This window comes from Trichechus manatus, unplaced genomic scaffold (assembly GCF_000243295.1).
Source record: "Trichechus manatus latirostris isolate Lorelei unplaced genomic scaffold, TriManLat1.0 scaffold00080, whole genome shotgun sequence".
Classification (NCBI taxonomy): Eukaryota; Metazoa; Chordata; class Mammalia; order Sirenia; family Trichechidae; genus Trichechus; species Trichechus manatus.
The window spans coordinates 7,996,669-8,007,090 of record NW_004444016.1 but is presented as its reverse complement, the minus strand read 5'-3'; the positions used below and the strand labels follow the sequence as shown (position 1 = coordinate 8,007,090).

General features: G+C 43.2%; 2 protein-coding genes across 2 annotated transcripts in view; both read right to left on the bottom strand.

The window, feature by feature from the left end:
* Positions 1-1,631, bottom strand: part of LOC101345221 (protocadherin alpha-2) — a 2,511-nt gene extending 880 nt beyond the window's left edge. The window contains exon 1 of the mRNA XM_023735517.1: positions 3-1,631. Within this exon, the coding sequence (XP_023591285.1) occupies positions 3-1,631 (1,629 nt within the window). The remainder of the gene's footprint in view (positions 1-2) is intronic.
* A 5,835-nt stretch (positions 1,632-7,466) lies between these two features.
* Positions 7,467-10,044, bottom strand: LOC101344971 (protocadherin alpha-8). Its single transcript, XM_023735621.1, is given in 5 exon segments — positions 7,467-7,877; positions 7,880-8,625; positions 8,627-9,033; positions 9,035-9,756; positions 9,759-10,044. Coding segments are annotated over 5 exon segments (2,256 nt in total). The 3' UTR covers positions 7,467-7,782.
* Between the last annotated feature and the right edge of the window lie 378 nt (positions 10,045-10,422).

Sequence of the window (10,422 nt, the reverse complement as noted above, 5' to 3'; positions counted from 1 at the left end):
GGAGGGAAGCCCGCGTCGCGCGCGCTCACCTGGAACTGCAGCAGCTCCAGCTCCTCGTGGTCCAGCGGCTGCAGCGCGTACACTTTGCCGCTCTCGGCGTGCACCGACACGTAGCTCGACAGCGCGCGCTCGCCCACCCGCCGCTCCACCAGCGAGTAGGACACCAGCGCGTTCTCCTGAGTGTCCGCATCGCGCGCTGACACCGTGAAGATGTGGCAGCCCGGCGGGTTGTTCTCCTTCACGAACATCGTGTACTCGGGCTGCGCAAACGCCGGCGCGTTGTCGTTCACATCGGCTACCTCCACGGATACTTCAGCTGTGGCCGACAGAGAAGGCGAGCCCCCGTCCCGCGCTGTCACCACAAGCGCATAGACCGACAAGCTCTCGCGATCCAGGGCGCTGTCCAGCACCAGCGAATAGTAATTCTTGTAGGTGGACACCAGCGTGAAGGGGACATGGGGTGTCAGGGTGCAGGTCACTTGCCCGTTGGCACCAGAGTCGCGATCGGATACCGTGATGAGGGCAATAACGGTGCCCTGTGGAGCGTCCTCTTGGATGGGGAGTGAAAGAGACGATATCGAGACTTCTGGTCTGTTATCATTGATATCCACGAGTTTTACTGAAATTTTACAATGTCCTGACATTGATGGAATTCCTTTGTCTGCTGCAATGACTTGAATCTCATAGGATTTCATTTCTTCGTAATCTAGTTGTCCGTTAATTCTGACTTCTCCTGAGCTGCCATCTATTTTGAACTTGGTCTGTATAGTGGAAGACACATCACTACTGAGTGAATACACAATCTCGCTGTTTGATCCTTCGTCTGCATCAGAAGCGTTTAGTTTAATCACTAAGGTTCCGTTTGCGATGTTTTCTAACAATTGTACTTTATAAACTGATTGATCAAAACTTGGTTCGTTGTCATTCACATCTAATACCTTAATAAGCAGTTGGATAGTGCCCGTGAGCTCAGGTTTGCCCCCATCAGTAGCCACCAGTAACAAATTAATCTCAGGGGTTTCTTCTCTGTCCAGAGATTTCTTCAGTACAAGAGACAGAGACTTGCTTAGTTCATCATTTGTCTGTATGTCTAGAAAGAAAAACTCACTGGAGCGTAGCCTGTAGGAGAGCAGAGCGTTTACTCCGATGTCCGCATCAAATGCTCCCTCTAGAGGAAACCGCGAATCAAGCAGCCTCGATTCATGAAACCAGATAGTCTTTACTGTCATTGGAAATATCGGCGGGTTGTCGTTAATGTCCTTTACCTCCACCTCTACATGGAAAACCTGCAGCGGCTTGTCCACGATCACCTCCAGGTGGATGCTGCACACCGCGCTCCGCCCGCACAGCTCCTCGCGGTCGATCCGAGAATTCACAAACAAAATGCCGTTCTGCACATTTACCTCCAGAAGGTCCGCGCGGCCTTTGGACGCCACCCGGAACAGGCGCGGCACCAGTTCCGCCAGCTGCAGGCCCAGGTCCTGCGCGATGCGGCCCACGAAGGTGCCGTGTTTGGCCTCCTCGGGGACGGAATAGTGGACCTGGCAGCTCCCCGCTTCCCAGGCGGCGAGGAGCAGAAGCCAGAACAGCAGGCGCCGGACTTTCCGGCCCCCTCTTGTAGAAAACACCATTACCAATAGTCAGTGAGTTGATCAAATTAGAAAATCATATTTTGAAAAAATGTAAATATTGTCTTCTATTCTCTGCTCAAGTCCTGCCGCTTCTCTTATTGTTCCTCTTCTTTGGAGTAACAAAGGGGCTTCTGATGTTTTTCCTTTCTAGAGAGCACTCTGTGGTAGACAGCGACATCATGTGGCTAAAATCACCTAGATTTTAAATGAAACAATTTTCGCGTCAAAGTTTATTCATAGCTTCTATCTTGGGAAGAAAAAAAAACCTATTTTAAACTTTATAACATATTATCATCTTTCTTTTACCATTTATTCAAACAAAGTGCATACCAATCAAAGAGTATTTTAGTCAATTGAAGATGTATTTGTGTATACCTCTATTGGTTTTTGTGATTTAATTTTTTAAAATTGTTTATAGATATTTGGAAGTTAATTTATTTTATCCTCATTTGGATAATGTACTCTTAATTTAAGATTACTTTTTTTCTATTATATTTGGGTTTTGATGCAAGAACGATACAATTGGTCTCTTTTGTGTTAATTATTTGAGAATATAGTGTTTTATTAACCTTACCTGACCCCTTAACACACACACACACACACAAAATGAAAATAGAATAAAGATAATACTAGGTTAAAGAAGGGGAAATCCAGGGGTGGAGTCAGTGTACAAAATGCATACTAAAAGGTGATTATCAATTAAGTAGGTCACAGATTTTGTCTTCACATTCCTAGAGAAAAGAGGAAAACAAAATTAACTGCAAGATTCACAGTGTCCATAAAAGAAAAGAAAAATCCTTGCTCAAAAGAAGTTAGCTTTTCCTGGTACTGGAGCCCAATAATGATTTCTCCTTTAAGTCCAATATCTTAAGATACTTATTCACACCATCTATGGAAGTGTAGATGTATATTAATCAATAATCTAATAATGAATCCCAACTAAACTGACTTAAGCTCTCTTTTATTGGCTTATACATGGACATGGGTAATGATTTACTGGTTTCAAGCAGAGCTGGATCTACACATTTTAATAATGCCGTAGGAAATTATCCCCATATCTACAATTTCTTTTCCTTTCTGTTAACCTTATTCTTAGGTAAACTTCTCCCAAGTGATGGCAAAATAACCAAATCAGCATTTAGGCTTATATATTACCAGTGTAGCAACTCTCAAAAGAAATTGCTTTTTTCCTAATAGCCTAGTAAAAATTCTAGATAGTATGTTCTTTGACCCAGTTTGGACGATGTGTCTTTCCTTCAGTTAGTAGTTCTGATGGCTCTCACATTGGCCAGACACTTGTCACTTGTTCACACCGGGAGATGGAATCAGCCTTATCTAAATGATGTGGACTGAGAATGGGGAGGTTGGTTCTTGTGAAAGGCAGGGCAAGGTCTCATATACACAAATTCTCCTAGAGCTTAAATTGATTGCACATAGTTACAGATTGGCTATTACATCATTACATAGCTGCAATGCAACTATATCGGTGTGATATCCAGTATTTTTTTATATAACCAGTGGCCAATATAGTAAAATGGCAATGTTGAGATATAACAGAGTTAAACACAGAATCCAGGTGGTTGATCCAGGAAACAGGCTTGTTTGAGGAAGCTTTTGAAATTGTATAAGGTAATTTTGCAGGATTTTCAGGATTACATGTTTGAGGGTATGAGTTTTTGTGCTGCTACTCAGCGTTCCAAGGACTTGGAATATCCCCACCTCCAAACCAGAGAGATAGAGTTCCACTGACAGAACCAAGAGCACATTTTCCCCAGTGGGGAAAGGAGACTGAGAAGCCATGTTCAACAAATACCTACCAACTTGACATCTTTTAGTACCCAGTGCTAAAATTGTACCCTTTGCACTTATCAAAGCAAATTGTCAGTTCCATAGGTTTATACGTCCAAGCATTTATTCTTGCAAAATCTTCAACCAGTCTTCCACAAACTACTACAAAGCCCCAAAGGAAAACAAAAATTCTGTTGTAAGAAAGGTAAATGGATGCTAGGCAAGAAAAAGGAAGAGGTGCTTACTACCTTTTTTATCTCAGTTTGCTGTTTTTTTCTTCTACCTTTTACATAAGAAGAAATCACAACACAATCATTTTTTCTGTGGAGTCCATGTAATCTAATCTGCTTAATGATTAGATACCTTAGTAAAAATGTCAATAAAAATGTTCTCCTCTCAGTTGTATTAAGGAGTTCCTGGCTGGCACAAGCAGTTAAGTGCTTGACTATTAGCCAAAAGGCTGGCAGTTCAAACATACCCAGAGGCGCCTTGGAAGACAGGCGTGGAGATCTGTTTCCAAAAGGTCACAGACTTAAAAACCCTACAGAGCAGTTCTATTCTGTACACATGAGGTCGCCCGTTGGAATCGACTCAATGGCAACTAACAGCAATCAGTCATATAACCTGTTGTAATGCTCTCCTCTTAGAGTTTATTCTGCTCACATTCAGCTTGCAGGCATTGAACCCCAATAAATATATTTCTGTGCACTGAATATTTCAGATTTCCCTCTAAAATAAATGCAAATTTATTTCTTGCTCCTACAACATCCGCTGTGGTTATGGAAAATTCCCTAAGACAGCTTTTCTCCACTAGTTGGTTCAGCATCCCACACTGCTTTGATCTTGTAGCCTCTCAATATCAACTTGTGCTTCCATAATTGCTGCAACAGGAAGACACAGCAGAAAAGATGACAATTACGTGCTTCTGCCTGGACACACATCATTCCACTTCATTGGTCAAAGAAAATCACATAGGCACAGGCCACCTCAAGGCAACAGGGAAATGCAATCCTCTGGTGTTCTCAGAAGAACAGAAATACTGGTAAGCAGCACTGACGCGTCACTGTCGAGTCGATTCTGACTCATAGCGACCCTACAGGACAGAGTAGAACTGCTCCATAGAGTTTCCAAGGAGCACCTGGTGGATTCCAACTGCTGACCTTTTGGTTAGCAGCCATAGCACTTAATCACTACACCACTACCAAAATGAACAACTATTTCTCATTCTCATTTATTTGTATTCTTTTTTCCTCTGTTCATTAGTATTTTTCTTTTTTTAAGTTTATTGTGCTTTAGATGAAAGTTTGCAGCTCAAATTAATTTCTCATTTAAAAGTTTATACACATATTGTTTTGTAACATTGGTTGCAATCCCCACAATGTGACAGCACACTCCCCCTTTCCACCCTGGTTTCCCTGTGTCCATTCATCCAGTTCCTGTCCCTTCCTGCCTTCTCGTCTTGCTTTTGGGCATGGTCCTCATGTGTGTTATTTTTCATTTTATATGCCTGTCTTATCTTTGAAAAGTGGGCTTCAGGACTGACTCCAGTTTTGAGTTAGCAGAGCATCCGGGGGTCATAGTCTCAGGTGTTCCTCCAGTAATTCTGGTCTTTTTTTCTTGAATTTGAATTCTATTCTACGGCTTTCTCCCATTCTGTCCAGGACTATTGAGATCCCTGTCAGAGTGGTCAGTGGTGGTAGCCGGGCACCATCCAGTTCTTCTGGGCTTAGGCTGCTGGAGTCTCTGGTTCATGTGGTCCTTTAGCCCTTTGGGTATTTGTAATCTTGGCTGACCTCAAGTCTTAAAGGTGCCTCAAATGATACCTTACTTTTCTAATTATTTATTGTTATATCAGAAAATAGAATTATAGGCAATGGAAAAGACAGTATTTTCCTATAGATGAAATTGCATTGGTATCATCATACCAAGGTAACCTGAAAATAAAATGGCACTTTATGATATAAATATTGATGGAGGCCAAAACTAATTACTAAAGTTGAATAATACAAAAAATAATGTATCTTTTCATCAAGATTTTACTGAAAACTATATGGTTTTTGTTTTCATTATAGAGTTTGAAAATTGGAGTTTCCATGGAAAAATGAGAATAACCCTGTTATTCTCAAGATTTCAGTACAATCATAAAGGTTATGTTATTCTTTGTCTAGTTCTTTCAGATACTTTTTAATGTTAAGCAAAATTAATCCAATTGCATAACAATGGTTAGAATATGATAATAAGTTTTTGGCATATATAACTTCACCTTTTGAGGGCATGGCCATCTTAAAGACAATAAATTTCCTAAATGAAAGACTAATCTAAATCGTAAACATATAATGAAGTAAGCACTAAAAATAGAATTTGCCATAAATCTATATTACGTTATGCTTTTATTAATACTAAAGTAGTCAATGAATAATGAATGAATCAGAGGAAAGAACAGGTGGAAAAGTAAAAAGAGCAACTGGTTCATCTCTATAAAGAACAGAAGTGATACAGTGCATTTCCTGGGACAAATCTTGTGAAGAAAGACAACACTATTGAAGTTGTATCAACTACATGAAGATTCTGAGTGGGACAAGAACTACCAATAGGGAATCCACTCATATTTATGTTAAAATAAATACTTGAAATAAAATACAACTCCTCAATAATCTTTTCCCTGTTCTAGAAGTACCTTTTCATAAAAAATTGCTTTTCAAACTTTGTAGCCCTAAACCCACCTCTTTTGCTTTCAATAGTGATTAATATTTGAAATCCACCTCCAAGTTACTACTTTCAACTAACCTGGAAAACTTTTAACCTTCACAACAACCATTATAATACAGAAAGAATTGTTTGGCTGTTCTCGAGTTCATAATGCATCAATCTAAAATTCCGTTTTTGACAGTGATCCTAATGCAGTTGTATGAAGGCATGCCTGAATGCCGTCAGCCAAAATTGAAAAAAAAGGGGGGCTATTGGTATTCATCAAATGATGTTTAATTCCGTTAATAATCCTACGGTTAACTTCTCACTGAAGCACTGTTAGCTTATTGCTTTCTTAACCTATATAAATTCTTAAAGAAGCAAGTTGTACCTTTCTAGTTTCAAATGCCTGCCTCTACCTCAAAAAGAAAATAATATGTTTACCCTTTCAACACAATTCACGATTTTCAGTTTGGCCTTAAAACATAGTTTACTCTATCCCACTCAATTGCTTGATCATTTAATTGTCCCTTAAAAGGCATTTTCCAGCTACTTGATTATATTGCTCTTTTGCTGAAGCAATGAGAATTACACTGTTTTCTGAATACTGTTCGCATAAACAGGGAATGGCTTAATCTGCTTTGTTTCCAGAAAACTTTCTAATAACAGTCACATTTTATTGTCTGTTTTTTTAGTCACGAATACAATAGGATCCTCCTTTATGCACACTTTGGTTAGACAAAGAAAACTTAGAAAAAAAAATACTGAACTTAGTTTTTCTGAGCCTCAGGCACTCATCCGCAAAATGGGACTAAAGTATCCACATCACAAAGTCCTTAAAAGGTTTGAACAAGGTGAAAATGAAGGGTTTGAAAACGTCTGTAAGTAAATGGGAGGTGTTCAATAAGTGCTTCCTCACTGGATCTCCTAAGTAACAAATTCATACAATATTAAGCCTTCTAGACTCAGGTGAACTCAAGGTCAGCGACATCAGGAAATTGTCCACAATGACAACAAAAGTCGTGGTTGTATGTTTTAACCTGGAAATAAAAAATTATCTAATACTGCAGACACATTTTTAATTACATTTACTTAAAACTATTCTTTTTATTGCCCATTTTTAAAATTTGCAACCTTATGAAAAGGCAGATGGTTTCTGTAACTGCCTATTTGTCCAGGCCTTGACATTTTACTAGCAGATACAGATAATAACGGAGCCCTGGTGGCATAATGGTCAAAAGCTCAGCTGCTAACCGAAAGGTCAGCAGTTCCAATACAGCAGGGGCTCCTTGGAAACCCTATGGAGCAGTTCTACTCCGTCCTATAGGGCCGCTATGAGTCGGAATCTACTCGACGGCAACGAGTTTGTTTTTGTTTTGTTTTTTATATAGGTAACAACATCTCTATTCTGACCACATTCAGTACTTGACCACTTTGAGATCCTGTGTTAAATATGAACAGCACTACATAGTATTTAAGTATACATATTTTAAGTTATCTTACCATTCAATCAAGGAGCATGACAGTTTGTCCCTACTTTTTTTGTTTTTAAATTCCATTCAAGACACAGCTTCAAGTAAGAGAATAGCTACATTAAATGGCAAGATTTGGTTCAACATTAGCGAACATCTTGAATAAATTCTTTAAGTGACATTTGAAAATATTGTCAGATAAGTTAAAGCTCCAAAGTTGGACTTACATTACCGGAAAGACACGAATTTGCTTCTGGATGTTCATTTCTTTCTGCCACGTTCAGATCCGGAGGTAGGCTGGGCTGAAGGCCATGAGGTCGGTCTTGGGCGGCCCCTCCCCAGAGCACACCCTCTGCCGCCCGGATACTGAGCAGATGGCGATTATCAGGTACACGTTGACATCCACCAGCGTCGCCTCCGGGCCCGCGGGGCCCGACGACACCCGCCACGACGTCTTCAGCGCTTGGCCGCTCTCCAGCGACACCAGTACGGTGGCTGTGGCCACCAGCGGCGGCTCGCCGTGATCCCTCACCAGCAGCAGCAGGCGCTGGCGTGGCGCTTCCGCTGGGTCCAAGGGGCGCGTCGTGCTCACCTCACCCGTGTACAGACTCACGCGGAAGGGGATGCGCGTGCCGTCCCCCGCCGGCTGCAGTTCATACGACAGCCATGCGTTGTAGCCCGAGTTGGCGTCCACCGCGCGCACCTTCGCCACCACGTGGCCAGCACCCACCGACAGCGGCACCAGCGCGCTCACCGCGCCGCCCGCCCGAGGCGGCAGCAGCGTCTGCGCGTTGTCGTTCTCGTCCAGCACGAACGCCTGCGGAGTCACGTTGCTGCCCAGAGGCGGGAAGCCCGCGTCGCGCGCACTCACCTGGAACTACAGCAGCTGCAGCTCCTCGTGGTCCAGAGGCTGCAACGCGTACACCTTGCCGCTCTCGGCGTGCACCGACGCGTAGCTCAAAAGCGCGCGCTCGCCCACCAGCCGCTCCACCAGCGAGTAGGACACCAGCGCGTACTCCTGCGCGTCCGCGTCACGCGCTGACACTGAAGATGAGGCAGCCCGGCGGGTTGTTCTCCTTTACGAACGCTATGTACTCAGGCTGCTCGAACGCGGGCGCGTTTTCATTCATGTCGGCCACCTCCACAGACACGCTGGCTATGGCCGATAGGGATGGCGAGCCCCGGTCCCGTGCTGTCACCAGGAGAGCATAGGCAGACACGTTTTCGCGGTCCAGTGAGCTGTCCAGCACTAGCAAGTAGTAATTCTTGAATGTGGGCACCAGCTTGAAGGCGACATCGGGCATCAGGGTGCAAGCCACCTGTCCGTTGGCACTGTAGTCGCGGTTGGACACGCTGAGCAGGGCAATGACGGTGCTAAGTGGAGCGTCCTCTCTGACTGGCAAAGACAGCGAAGTTACTGATACTTCAGGAACATTATCATTGATATCCAGGACATTTTACTAGGACTGTGTGGTGCCCTCTCATTTGCGGAATCTCCTTATCTGCTGCTTCCACTAGGATTTCATAAGAGGTAATTTCTTCATAATCTAAATTCCCTTCTAGTCGTATTTCTCCAGTATTTAAAATGATGGTGAATATTTCTGGTATCATGAAATAAATATTACTACTAAAGTGGTAGGTAACCTCTTGGTTGGAACCTTCATCCACATGTGAAGCATTTAACTTTATCACAGACGTCCAATTTATGGCATTTTCCCGAAGACTTACTTCATACACTGATTGTTCAAACTCAGGAGCATTGTCGTTGACGTCTAGTACCCTGATAAGCAGTTTAACGCTGCCTGTGAGTTCAGGTTTGCCTCCGTCTGTGGCTGCTAGTGACAAGGAGTGCTCACGAATTTCTTCTCTGTCTAATGATTTCTTTAATACGAGTACTAACAATTTATTCTGATGGTTTTTCGAAATTACTTTCATTGAAAAATAATCACTGGGAGAGAGCCTGTAAGTTAGCAAAGCATTGGCGCCGATGTCCGCGTCAGTAGCGCCCTCTAGTGGAACCCGAGAATCAGGCTGCCTAGATTCTAAAATGGACACTATTTTTTATGATCCCAGGAACACAGGCGGGTTATCGTTAACGTTCTTCACCTCCACCTCCACATGGAAAACCTGCAGCGGCTTGTCCACGATCACCTCCAGGTGCACACCTCGCTCCGTCAGCACAGCTCCTCGCGGTCGATCCGAGAATTCACAAACAAAATAGCGTTCTGCACATTTACCTCCAGAAGGTCCCCGCAGCCTTTGGACGCCACCTGGAGCAGGCGCGGCACCAGCGCCGCCAGCTCCAGCCCCAAATCCTGGGCGATGCGGCCCACGGAAGTGCCGTGTTTAGCCTTCTCGGGGACCAAGTAGTGGACCGGGCCGCTCACCGCCTCCCGGGTTGCGAAGAGCAGCAGCAAAAGCAGCAGGCGCCGGGCTCCCAGGCCTTTACTGGGAGAACCTACCATAGCACAAGCTGAAAGCCTCGGATGTCAAAACCTGCCGCTCATTTGGGGTTAAAACACAAAAATCTTGTTCTACTATGGCCTCACACTCCGTGAACTACAATGGCCAGAACTGATGTGGAACTCCGCCTCCTCTTTTGTGTATCTATGACAGCCCCGGGTCGAAGAGAGACCTCAAGTGTCTAAAGCTATAAATGCATCAACTACCTAGAGAAAATGGTTTTATTTCTTCAAATACTGCAATCCTTTCTCTTAATTTTTATAGTTGATTTGATCAAATTGATTGCAAATATTCCAAATTTCTCCAAATAAGTATCATTACCACAAACAAGCCTATGTTTAAATATGATTTTCTATTCCAAATTTACACATTTTATTTAT